The following is a 14,262-nucleotide window of genomic DNA, read 5'->3' as shown; positions in this document are numbered from 1 at the left end:
AGGACAGTGAAGGAAAATTAGGAAACATTTCAATGTAATATCTGTGATAAGCAATAGTGGCCCAATATAGGTTTAGACTGAAAATCTGAATGGGATAAGTGAATAAATGAGTGAAGCTCTCTTTACTTGACTTAAACTTACATGGTAAATATTCTGTGTAACATGAAGGTAATATGGTGCGTTTTATAAGTGATCTGTAGGCTTGATTTGGTGAGTGGTCTTGTTTGGTCGGTATGAGGCTTTATTTTAAGTCAGATCTGCTTCAGTAGCCATGACACACAACAAGTCTCTTACTGTGATTCTATATTGTACGTGTCCAATCTTCATTTTGTGGCTTTTCTTTTAAAATTGTTGCAATGTAGAACTGAACCCATAAAGTGACATACTTGTAGTAGCTTTAAATAAAGGAATAATAAATAAATAAATAAATAGATAAATAAAGAGATAAATAAATAGTTTTATATTGCTTATTCTAACTCTACATTAATATTTCTACTCTTTTGTTTGCTGAAAAAAAGTGTTTGAATGAAGAAACCCATGCAATTTCCCTTTCAAACTAAAGCTTACACTTCAAAAATGCAAGTTCATCGTCAATCTAAAAGTAAGGCTATTTTACATCTTTCTGAAGAAAAATATATTTTCAGGATATACAAGGTTTCCCATTATTTTTGCGTCCATCTTGTCAGAAGGCACAGGCGCACACCACAGCCACCACCACTATGTTGCCGATGGTTGCCAGCACAGCGATCCACAGCCAGATGGTGTCGCTGGACACTTTCCCATCATCCTCTGCTTCTGAGGGTCGAGAGTAGCCGGCGTTGAGGTTGGAGGTGGACGTCTGCAAGGACGTGTTGCCATTGTACGGAGAATCCATGAAGGCCCCGCTCACAGCCGGGAAATGCTGTCAGGAGAGAGGAAGAATAATTCAGATTTAAGTCAGTTTTGTTGCAAAGTTGTTCACCGGGCTGAACTCAAAACTCCGGTCCAGTTATTTAGATTTCACCAGACTTCAGCAATAAAGAGAATTTAACTGTCCAGGAAAAAACGTATATGCACGTATGCACCATGGTTCTGATCCGTCCCCCACATGGCTGCAAGCCCCACCAGCAACGTTTCAGAAGTGTTTCAGCAGTGGAGCATTTTGTCCGTCTGATTATGTTTACTTGCTCAGATTTTGTTGATTAGGTCCTCTTTACTTGCTCTTTGTGCTTCTACCATGGATAAGCAGGCTACATGGTAAAATAGTTTCTTTTCTGTCTGTCTTTATTATCGTGAGTCTGCACAGGGTCTTTTATTTTGAAAATTTACCAGATTCTTTCTGCCTTTTCTGTGTCTGATATCCTGCCCGTTCGATCTCCTCTGTGGTAATTGACACGGCATCCATCAAAAACAGACTTTGCAAGTATTTGAGCAGAGCAGAGAGCCGCTTCTGGGACTCGCCATAGAGCTTTTGGTGGAATCACAAGCACTGTCTAGAATGGCTGTGGATCGCTCCGACAGCCGTGGCGTGGCCGTAACGTGGTGCAGCCATGCCCGGTGGAAATTGCGGGTAAATCTCCATCAATGGCTAGATTTTCCAAAGCCTGAAAACAGAGTCAAGAGGAAGAGCGCAGGTCCAGTTTTCTCTCAGACCACTTAAATTACATTATGTTTAAAAGTTATCATAGAACTGCCTACCCAGCTTTAATGTAGCAGCAAGCAATGATTTACTCCGTTTGAGGGGTGATGACGTCCTGAGCAGAGAATGATGCTCATGATGATCATGTTGGTACATGTGAATCTCTGTCCCACAGTTGCTTATAATATCAAATTTCATATACTGTAAAAGAAGAGTTTTGCCATATCATCCAGCCCTATCACAGAAACAGTGGGATGGGATAGTTTTTTAAAATGTATTTGGGAAGATGGACCTTCAGTTAGTAAAGGTTGAGAACCCCTGGTTTAGGTCAAAAGAGACGATTCTGGCAGAACACTTTGTGCCAGAAAGGCTCTCTGACTAAGACTCCTGAATATTTAATTCTGGGAGTCACTGGCAGTTGAAATTGTTTAATATATTGAATTAATCAGATTGGATAATCAGTTCTTCTTCTTCTTGCTGCATTCAGTGACATCATAACTCTTCAGGTAATGTCAGTCTCAAAGGGCTGAAAATCATTCAGCCTTGAATGAATCTTACAATGATAAGGACGGCATGGCTGAACAATAACATGTTCTGTTCAGGAGGTTAACCCGACAGCTGTGCCTGGTCTCAGGACATCTGTACTGTACAACGACGAGGAATCAGAATCTCAGGGGGATTAACTCTCTGACGGATTAGCAAAGACTGACACATGCTTCACATACACTCAAAGAGGCAGGCGCACAGAACAGGGGATGGAAGAGAAAGGCGAAAAACAATCGAGGCGGATAATGAATCCCAATTTTTGTCTCAGCTGGATGTGTTTGTCCCTGGGGGGCTTCCTTAGCACCCAGTCACACAGACAGGAAAGAGACTCCATAAATATACATGTGGGCATCTCTAGTAATTAAAAAAAATGCCCATGTCTGCAGGAGAACACACACACACACCAATTTCTTTTTCTCACACACACATACTGTACACACACATTCATACACTTAAACTGCCACTAAATTGAGGTGCTTGCAGCTCTGTATTCTGGAGATGTGACACCTGTGTCAGACGTGCAGTTGGTAAACTCAGGTGTTTGAACTTAATCTACTGTAACTTTTCACACAAGCTCACGACACGCTGCAAAAAAAAAAAAAGACAATAACACAAGCGCACAAGCTGTCTCAGGCTCTCACATACAAACTATAGCCTGAACAGTCTGATCCAAACAGACAGCTCAGTGACCATTAATAATTCCAGCTTTCACTCTGACAGCTGAAAGGTTCAAGTGGGTTTGACCCTTTAACTTGCGGGTGTTTTAGCACATAAAAACACTATTCTGTGATTGCGTCACAGCAGCATCACTTCTACGACTGTCGAAAAATAAATGTCCTTGGAAAAGTCCTCGTATAACCTGACGTGTAAGAAAAAATATACATTCATCATTTGTTTGATAATTAAAGTGTTCATTATGGGGATATAACTGCAGCTGAGATTCTATCATGAATTTCATGATTTTTAAAAAATAATTAATTAAAGGTGCAGTTCATCAAATCTAAACAATGCTATTTTTTTCTTACTTTTCTAGTAGTGTTTAGTCATACAGATTGCTTTGATTTATCTCATTACTCACCACAAAAGTGTTTAAATTCTATTCATCCTCAGTGTGATAGGTGGCAGATGTTTAAAGTGGGGTTGTATGAGGTACTTTTTTTTAGTCAGTGTATTAGTTACAGCAGATGGCGGTTGACACGCCCCTGGTTTGGAGAAGCAGAGAGGAGAACAAGCACAGCAGCTAAGCAATGGACTGCTGTGGACAGGGTCAAGATGTGTTTTAGCCACTTAAAGAAATCTCACCTAAAAAATTCAATATCATTTTAAATATTTTCACATCTTTACCTTGCTGTCAGACAGTCTTTCTGTCTTCTTTCTTCAGCAAATAAAAAAATGAACATATTGGTATTTACTTATACAGAATTATTGTAAGAAATGACAGCTAGAGCACCTGAATGAAAAGACAGGGTGCAAACTGTATTTGTAAGAATATGAACTTTCATTGGCCAGATGAATAAATGTTTCTGCCTCTGTGCATCAGTGTGACTGCAGCTGAGGTCAAACCCCTGTGATTGTAAATAGATTTGTTTTTCCTCTCAGTGGGATTCTGGGATGCTTCAAGCATCAGGTTCAGTTTGACCCCAAAGTGCCTCTCCAGCTTCTCCTGTGTCCTCATCCACCCCGTCTCTACACCCAAACTGCAGATGTGACTTCAGGGCAAATAGTCACTGGAGAAACCCTTCATACTGAGGAGAGTAAAACAGGAGCAGTCTCACTTTTACGATCACCAAATATTACAAAAGATCCCTATTATAACACATTAAGTGCTAAAGATGTTAACACTTACTGATGTCAGAATGTAATGTCTTCACAGGAGTATTGGACCTAAAATACTTTCTACAGACTATAGAGAACTCTGAGTAACACTGACCAAGTTTAGTCAAATTCAAATAGCTAGACAAACCAAAAATAACTTTTTGTCAAATATAACAGCAACAATATATGTCAGGTTTTGGCAGCAGCAGAGACTGATGCTAACTCACAGGTCTTTGAGTCCCTTCCCTGCATAAAAAAATGCATATTTTTCCTCTGGCCTGTAGCACTATTTATCCATCTAGGTAGTTTTGGCGTGAGTTTTGGAGATATGTCTGTGGAGATGTATTCCCTCTCACCAATAATAGGACTAAGTTAATGGTAATGGCACTCAGTTAACTTTATTCAGTTAACTTTGAGTACCACAAGATGAGTGCCATTTAGTCCCAGTATAGTGGAGAGAAGGCAGACATCTCCACAGCTGATATCTCCAAAACTCTGCAACTCACATCCAAAAAAATCTAGATAGATAAATAGCACTCAGCGCCAGGGGAACATATGTTGTTGTTTTCAAGTTGGAGCGACATCTTTTTCAGACATCACAACAACAACAAAAAAAGTCTTGTCTACCATATGGCATAGGTAGGCAATTGCCTGGGCCCTCGCCCGCCAGGGGGCCTCGTGAATTTGTTCGTACATACACACTCATCACATGTTGTGTGTATGGCACTGAGTGCCAGAGGAGACACCAAAACAGCTTCATGGTTGCGGGAATTTACTTGTCAGAGCAGAGAGAGAGAGAGAGAGAGAGAGAGAGAGAGACAGACAGACAGACAGACAGACAGACAGACAGACAGACAGACAGACAGAGCTCATGCCAGGTGAAAGAGAAAGAACATGTAAATATGGACAGAAGTCTAAAACTTTCTTTGAGCATAAAGTCTGATGTTTATCTGTAATTCTGTGGTGTATCAGTTCAGTGCAGGAGTCTCTGTAAAGTAATAACTTATTAATAAAAGTCACTATTTTGAGATACATTATTTTATAATACTAAATAATTATTTTAAGATATTAAATTGATATTTTATAATGCTGGATTTTTTTTAAAACTAAATTATTATTTTAAGTCACAAATTATTATTTTGACACACTAAATAATTATTCAGAAAAATGTAATAATTATTTTAAGTTAAGTTATTATTTATCACATATTTCTTTTGAGATAAATTGTTGTTAATAAGTATAGATATAGATAATCTGGCCATTAAAATTAATACAAAAATATGAATATTGCACATCTTTTAGGATGACAACTTTCTCAGCATATATTTATATTTATATATATATACATTTTAACTATTTTATACAGTATATTACTAGGTAGTTTAATGATACACCACAATGTATTTGTTGGTCATATTTTGGATTGTTAATCTCAACCTACAAAGTAGAGCAGACGTATAAAGTAGCAGAAACTGTAAATAGTCAAGTAAAGTACAAGAATCTCATTTCAGTACAGAAAATGAAAAGATCTGCCTCCAAATAGTTTGTGTTCACCAGCTGTGATTGCGTAAAGGGAGAGGGGCCTCTAAAATACTAACACTGCCCCTGAAGATTGGAGTAATGTGGGCTCTCTATCTGTTTTTTGTCTGAACACAGGCTGTACAAGCTGTAACTAAACAATAAGTTTCTTAGACACACCAGACGGAAGAGCATTAAAACCATCCAGTCTGCTGGAAATGAAAGCATGAACCTTTCTGTGTCTGCCTGGGAGAGAAAAGATCTGCAAGTGGGCAACAGTTCCAGTAAAGACAAAGGCCTGAACAATACAATAACTGTGGCAACTTGAACACGATGTACTCATTACATGTCTGAACCAATAGGCTACATATGGATTCCAGACTTCACATGGTATACATTAAATCCCACTGATACAGGACGATGATTTTCCTTTATGCATCGTTATTCATGCACAACTGTCTCATCTCATCCCCGTAACACAGACAATCATCGTCTCCATTTGTCTGTGTGTGTGTGCATGTATGTGTGTGTGTTCTCAGAAATGAAAAAAGAGTCTAAAATGTTGCCGCCTCTAATATATGGCAGCATAATTTATGAGGAAACTTTAAGAGCTCTCACATCAGCCACTTAATATGTATATTTAATTAAAACTGCCTCCCAGGGTTTTTCAGGAGTGGGGGAAAGGGACCGTTTGCTGTTCTTATGTTGATTTCTAAGGATACAATTTATAGGATCCGAACAGTGTGTCGGACCATAAACACATACAGACACAATCCCAACCAGGAGACAAAACCTCTAGGGAGAACTGAACTTGCTCACCTCCTCATTAAAAAAAGTCTGTGCCTGGGAGCTGTGTCTCATTCTGTGAGTATAACATCACAGAAAGGTCATCAACAAAAACAGCACTGAGTATGAGACCACGTCCAGGAGTTATTACGCCGCACGCCTACCCGAACATATAATGAGTTTGCTTTTAAAACTGCATGGTGTAGAGCAGTGGTTAGCATACGGTGTGCTGTAAGGAAAGCCTGGGTGTGCCTTGGGATTTTTGCAATATACAACTGTACAAAAGGTTATAAATGAACTTTTAATTTACTATGTCAGTACTTTACATACATTCATTTTCCCAATAAAGAGGCAAATTGTAAACCCTTAAAAGATATTCCTTAAAAAATGAACACTTTGTGAAACAAACCCCGTTTTCTGGTGTTCGCGTAGTTGGTTGGATGGTGAGAATCATGGAGCAGTGCCCGCCCACTTTTTCAACAGTTCTGGTTCTGGAGGTGAATTTCCCATTCATTCTCTCCAGTGACATTTCAGAAAATCCTTATATAAAGTGTTCTAAGCCCCGAACGAAAATTACTGCTCATCCCATGAATCACTGCAAATGATAATGTTACTTCTTAAATTTATTTTTTGTCTTTGTTACAGTGTTTATACTGTCAGTAACAGTGTGTGTTATAAATTATATTCACTGTGGCATAATGACATTAGTAGTACGACTCCTCCACCAGCCTGCTAGTGGAACTATCCGTTTGCAGGGGTGTAAACATTTCCATGGTAACAGCGAGCTCCACCGATCAGAGACTTGGCTGTTACACTTCAGGAGTGTTGGTAGCGCATTTCTTCTCCAGGACTTTGTGAATAAAATGTGTTTTTCTTAAAACAAGGTTGAAATCATATAAACTTCTGGCCTCTACAGGAATGTATTCCATTGTTTCACAGTCTCATAGCTCATGGTCACCATGGATGGTTACAACATTATGACTCATAATAAAATCTTATATTCAGAATATGAATTGGATTTTCACTTCTGGAGCTTCACTGATTGACTGATGCCTTTTTTCCCCACCTGCCCTTCAGGGACTCTACTTCTGACTGGCTAATATTCATTGCTTTCATTGATTAGGTTGGCTAGAGAGGCTGTTTTGTATGGATATGAATACAGGTGTGCCTTGCCCTTTGGTGTGTCTTAGGCGCAAAAAGTTTGAAAACTGCTGGTCTAGAGTCAGAAAGCTTAATATGTATGCTGCAACTCCGCATAGTCAACCAAAAGTGGCAATTTAAGTGGGTTGTTGTTAGGAACATGTTGTGACCTTACCTTTCCATTGACCTGAGGGGAAAATAATTGATTATATTATTTAAAAGCCAAAGCAAAAAGTGGACTTTGTCTGAATGTGAAGTTTTTGGGTAGAACTGAGTGAATAAAAAATAAATGTTTTGAGTGGTTGCACCATTCAGTATTGGAGCAAAAAATTCAATCAATGAGAGAGCAACTTTGTCTACATTGCAACCTGGACAAACTCTCAGTGGTTTAAAATGTGACGTGTTACAGTATTTTGAAATTTGAAAATAAACTACACTGTGCAAAGTGTATATTCGTCAGAAGCTGGCAGTATAGGTTACATCATACAACAGGTAGTTCTAACCAAACAATCTGATTGGTCAAATAGTTTGTAGAACATGCTCAAATCAGCATCACAGCACATCATGCTCTGCTCATCACTAAAAAAATTACTCTGCCCAGAGGTGGGATGTTTATGAAATGTTTTTATTCATTAAAATAAATCACAAACCACAGTGGGTCTTTACAGACTGACCTGTTGTTAGACTATTTCTTAAAACTGTTAAAACAACATTTATAAAATAATTAAATCAACTTTCCTTAATGAATATAATGCAGACTGGCCCTTTAATACAGGTGCTGCCTCTCTTGTGTGCGACATGCTAAAGGGCAGTTTGGTGATGCAGCGAACATGTTGTTTTTGAAACAAAAACAGCAACAAATATGAGATGTAGGTATTTTTGAAATCACTCTTTTTTCAATACACTTTGACTTTTGTACTTTACAGTGCTCTGGATATATTTGACATGTTTAGACCATACAAAAATTCTGTTCTATATCCCTTATCAGCTGTGTCGGTGCCACTCGTCGTAACTAAATCTGTTCATGAAACTTTAGTGTTTGTATATGTGGTTTTTATTCAGTTTGGGAAATGTCACAATCTCAATAAAGCAATAACTTTAGCTCATGTTGTCCAGATAACTCAACAGGGACTAGAAATCATTTCCGCTGCTAGGTCGTTACTAAGGGTCGGTCTACTTGCTGGAGTAGCAAAGTCGGTTTCATTACATAAGAGTTCCACTGTCATGACTGATCCATTCATTAGTCAGACCCCATGGATTTTCAGGAAAACAGAGCTAACATGGGCAAAAAGTTTTTCATTTAAGAACAAATTACCCCACAATATGAGCACATTTTAATTATGTCTTTCATTTAGTCAGTAGCCTGTCATAAAATCACAATATTACACAAGAGGGTGAGCTTTAACATCATTATTAGCATGACAGTGATGCAGTCAGGACCAAGGTGCTTATGCCAAGGTCCATAAGCAACCGTGAAGTTAAAGTACACCCTCTTGTGTAATTATGCATGTCTGTAATGATCAGACAAAGTAGTGGTCATGAACTGGAAACAAAACCACTTATCTGCCAGCCGCCAATGAACCTCAACAAAGAAGAAAAGCGTCCTCTTCTTCTTCCCTCGGAGTGTAAACAGCTGATCAGTCATGTTAGTGAGTCAGTTATTACATAAGAACTTATTCAGAGTGTAAAAACTTTTCAGTGAAAACATTTTATGAATTTTTCACTTCAAAATTCACATACAAATACCTTGATGAAAACACAGCTGTTGTTTTTCTCTTTGAACACAACTTTGAAGCCTCATTTTTCATCAGGAAACTACATGAAAATGTTTGCTTAGTGCACGACACATGGGCTTCTCATCCAAAGAAGCCATATATATTATTATATTATTTATATTTATATTATTTGAGAGAATAAAATTCACCAAAAGTCAAATACATAACAGAAGTGAAGGCTTTCAGATACTTCTGTTCTACTCTCTAGAAAGCTCAGTCCATTAGAAGCAGATTTGCTGCCCCTAAAATATGCATTTGACTAACTTAAGGGCCACTGTGTTAACTAATTAGCACTGTAAGGCTAACATCTGGTCTATAACAGGAATGTACTTTCTTATGCAAACAAAACATTTGTTTGCTAATTTTAGTGCTGCAGATCTCACACTATGGTGTGCGTACAGGATCCTGGATGTTGGTTTTCTTTGAGGATAAAAATTGTACACCTCAAATTAAAATCAATCTCTGAAAGAGACAAGAGGTGAGATAATGACAGTATTGAGACAAAATTTCAAGACTGGTGTGTTTGGTAATGCTTAACAAGAGTTAACATCATTGTTAAAGAAATCTGATGCTGCTCACAGCGAGCACAACAGTATCCACTGTGTATCAACATCAACTGTAAATTGTAATCTAATTCAAAGATATCGTGTGTACGTCACACACAATAGAGTATCTGATGAGTGGTGGGAACAGGAACGCTCCCAGACACACAGACACGCTTACAGTGAATGCACCGAGTATCAAGCGGTGTAGAAAGCAGCAATCTGTTCATTCAGACTAAAGTTACAGTTATGTAAGGGACTGACCTTTCTACTTTCTGCTTCACAGTTTCACTGTTTCTGTTAAGTTAAATATTTTTGCTAAATATGACCCTTCAAAAATTGCCAAGGTTTTCATTGTCTTATAAAAGTATAATGTGCAATTATACTGCGTATTTTTTGCGTGAAAAATGAACGTATTGGACAATAATGAACAAACTGTTCAAATAATCTTGCAAAGACACACACACACAAAACTCCAAATAAAAAGTGTGCATCAGAATATTACTAAAAAGTGTTTAAATAATTAAATCACCTCTCATTTGTTGTGCACTGCAGTAGCCAGTAATAATGCACTATTTAAAGCTGCTTAAACGCTTTACACATCGATATAAGACGACATATATGTCAAAAAAGGAAAATCAAGGCATAATTTTCTGAAATCAAAACGTGAAGTGAGGTGACGCCTCATAAAATGGATAGGTGCTATTTTGACAACATGCCAAGTCGACTTACAGAAAACTGACACCAGCTGTAACTGCAGTCAGTTCAGGACTCACACAGTGAAACAGTGATATTAATTAGACACAGTCAGTCGACAGAAGAAGCATAAACAGTAGCCTTAAGTTGTGTCTGTGTGTGTGTGTGTGTATATATATACTATATATGTATATATGTATATATATACACACATACACACACACACACACACATACATACATACATATATATATATATATATATATATATATATATATATATGTCCTGAAACACTCTCAAGCATCACAGCAACATTACAAAAGTGCTAGACTGCTGGTATCATGTCAGCTCTCGCAGGCTTTTACATGACATACACCTTATGAACATTAGAGCTGCAACGATTGATCGATTATTTGATTAGTTGACTGAAAAAAAAATTAACTGTCAACTCAGAATTTTTCGCAATTTTTTGACAGTTTACAGACTAAATGATTCATTGATTTATCATGAAAATAATCAGCAGATAAATCAGTAATGAAAATAAGTTGCAGCCCCGACGCACCATCTTAACGTTTGCAACATTCTCTGTAGGTGGAAAGAAAGTTCATCCACTGAAGGTACTTTTGACAGAATCTATTGTGATATATGTACCGAAGTACTGGATGTATTTCTGTCAAAATTTGCAGGCTATCATGTCATGTTTGCAACACAAACTGTATTCAAGTTATTCAGGTAATATAAACTTTCCAAATCAAGTCATTCCACTACTGAAGCTAAGTTACTTAAAACTAAAACACCCCAATAAATGCACATAAAAGTGACTTTTCTTTTCTGCATTTATAAGTTCTAAGCTTAGACAAACATAAAAGAGAAATTCATTCATAGTTTGTGTTGGGTTAGAAAAGATGAAAGAGGGGATCATTAAAAAAAATATAGCAGATATATAGAAACATTGAGCAAATAAAGCAAAATAGAGTGAGAAAGAGAGTTGTACCTACTGCCGGCTGTATGTGAAGAAAGGGATCAGTTGTGGTGTTCCTGCCTGTCCTGTCCCACACTCAGACTTACACTGAGTGCATCCAAAGAGGAGAGATAAGCAGCAGCGCTTCATGAGAGTGAGAGACTGAACTCCATGTGTGAGAGACGGAGAGAGATAGTGGGAGTGTACACCGAGAGAGAGAGAGAGAGAGAGAGAGAGAGAGAGAGAGAGAGAGAGAGATCCCTCCCAGTGAAACTGAGAGACGAACACACACTGTGAGAGCATGTGTGTGTGACAGATTTAGACATCCTGCTGCGAGCATGAGTGGACGTGTGTAGAAAAAGTGTGTGTGATACAGACAGAGAGCGACAGAACATGGTGTGGACGTGTAGGTGTGTAAAAAAAAGTGTGTATTGTGTGTGTGTGTTTGGGTGACAGAGGAGAGTTTTCATGTATGACACAGCTGAGCTGGATGCTTGTAGCCTCACAGCCAGACTACATCTCACTAACTGAGCTGAGTTGCACTGTAGATACAAAATGAAGCATTAAAATAACTTTAACAGCCACATTATATTATTTAGAAACTGATTCTAGACTTGGTGGTCTAATCAGACTTAAGCAAAACTAGGTTTACATGTAAAATGAGTTTTAGTGTTTAGAAATCCCAGTTTATTGATGTATACTAAAACTAGTTTTATCAGCATAGAGCTGCTTGTCTACCCAAAATAAAAATAAAATAAAATAAAAAGACAAAATGACATAAAATGACATAAAATAGAAGAAAATAAAATAAAATGTATGCTTTCAGGACCTAGTCAGTAGGAGCCTTAACTTTAGGCTGCTCTGTATTCCTAAACAAAATGTTACATTGTTTGCTAACAAGTTAAAATGTTAACAAAACATTAGCAAGTGAAAAAGTAAAAAAAAAAAAAAAGTCTTTATATTGTTTGCTACCAATTAATAAATTGTTATCTCATTTGGTATTTAATAGAATGTTATATTGTTTGCTTACTACTTAAAAAGTTCACAAAGCATTACATTGTTTTCTAGCTAGCCAAAAATTTACCAAATGGTTATAATTTTACTTAGCTAGCTAAAAGGTTAACAAAACATGTGATTGTTTGCTAGCTAGCTAAAAAAAAAAAGTCATTAAAAAAGACATTAAAAGACATTACATTTTTACAAAAAGTTAGTATGTTTAGTTAACATGCTCATGATGGCTCAGCAGAGAAGCTCTTTCTCTTTTGTGAAAAACATGTTGGCTAAATTAATGGAGCAATACGGCCAAATAGTAGAAGATTAAAAAACAGACAACAGCATAAGGGAAAAAGAGACTGCTTCGAATGAAAGAAACAAGAGATGCATCGTAAAACTGAGCCTGTCCCTTAACTCTCCTGGAGGAACTTGATTATTTTTCTCAGTCCATGTCAAAAAGGCAGCAGTTTAAAAAGCTGTAGTTTCAACTGAGTTTTGGATGTAATCTTTCTAAATTTTGAGCTTTAAAGTTTAGTCCAACGAAGAGAAATCAAATTCATTATGTAAAAAGATTTTTTTATCCAGCCAGGTCTAAGACGGGTTCAAGTTGATGTCTCAGTGAAGAAGAAAACTGTCAGTCCTACTTGAAACAATGACCAGAAACAACACAGTGGCAAACAGTTGGGACGTTGGCGGGGTGACTGGACACGTGGCGTGACAGAAACCCTAAATCAGATTTGAACCAACAGCACTGTGAGCACATGGCGGTCGACTCAGCCTGAGTCACCAGAACGATCAGACTGTGAGGACACGCAGGTAACAGCAAGTAACCCACTCAAAGGTGAGGCATCCTCTGTGTATTTGTGTATTTTGCACGCATGTATACATGTACATATGGCATGCACCTGCGTATCTGCGTGTACGTTGGAGCCGTATGTGTGCATATTGATGTGTGTGTGTACAAATATTAATAGCATGCATCTGCACGGATGAATGCATATGCACAGGTTAGGGAATGTGTCTCTCTGCTTGTGTGCTTCATGTTCTGTGTGTGAATCAATCCAGAAAACATCTGTCTTAACAGGACTGTTTCCTGGACATTCTGTTTCACTAAATTGTTTTCATAAGAAGGTAACTCCTGCCAGGGCGACATTTCTTTGAAACAGTACATTTACATAACAAGTTGGATTTGCGAGAAGGCGGTCAAAAGTACAAAAGTAGAGCACTTTAACACTGTTAGTGGACTCGGAGGGGACGGGGACGTGATTGCCCCCCTTGGTGCTCATGTGTTGGGACAATAACACTGCAAAAGTGCCATTTTCAGTGGAGAAAATGTGATGCAGTGCCATATAAACTGTATCCTAGAAAATTAGTTGTCCTCTACGTGCCTCTAAATAGTTAAATAGTTGATAATTCCCTGTGTGTGTTTTTTTTTACAAAAGTGTAGTAGCTGTTGTACTTTAAGTCACATTACAAAACAATTTTGGGACTGGAATTTTTTCCACATGAATGCATCATGTTTTCAGCACGCTGGTGCCTTTTTTTTATTTTTTCGCCCCTGCTCCTCAAACAGCCTGAGTCCTCTGCTGTGATATACACGTCCAGATTCTAAAGATTGTCATTTTGATTCAATAATAATAGAAGAATCTCATGTTACTGCTGACTTTTGAGTGATGCTGTTGTCACTATGACTGCACAGTGTATTGCAAGTTTGACGATTTTTCTGGAAAACAAATGAAATACATTGCCAGTGCACACTACAAGTATCAACATTTGCCAGATACACTCATTAACCTCATTTCCTCATTATGCTTATAAACAGTGTATTTCAGTTGGCATTATGTTTTCCTCAGAATGCAGGGACTGGGCTGC

General features: G+C 37.8%; 1 protein-coding gene across 3 annotated transcripts in view; it reads right to left on the bottom strand.

The window, feature by feature from the left end:
* Positions 1-432: 432 nt before the first annotated feature.
* LOC146329207 (uncharacterized protein C14orf132) overlaps positions 433-14,262 on the bottom strand; it is a 29,285-nt gene continuing 15,455 nt past the window's right edge. The window contains exons 1-2 of one of the 3 annotated variants that reach the window (XR_014769953.1): positions 11,431-11,565; positions 762-901 (exon numbers count right to left, since the gene is read on the bottom strand). Coding sequence is in view for 1 of the 3 variants with exons in the window: in XM_084716637.1 (XP_084572763.1) it covers positions 683-901 (219 nt within the window). In the remaining 2 variants the exon portion in view is untranslated. Of the gene's footprint in view, positions 902-11,430; positions 11,566-14,262 lie in introns of those variants that run through there. The other 2 variants (XR_014769954.1, XM_084716637.1) reach the window with 2 other exon arrangements.

This window comes from Lutjanus erythropterus, chromosome 4, assembly GCF_056507025.1.
Source record: "Lutjanus erythropterus isolate fLutEry1 chromosome 4, fLutEry1.hap2, whole genome shotgun sequence".
Classification (NCBI taxonomy): Eukaryota; Metazoa; Chordata; class Actinopteri; order Lutjaniformes; family Lutjanidae; genus Lutjanus; species Lutjanus erythropterus.
This window is presented reverse-complemented; position numbering and strand designations above follow the sequence as displayed.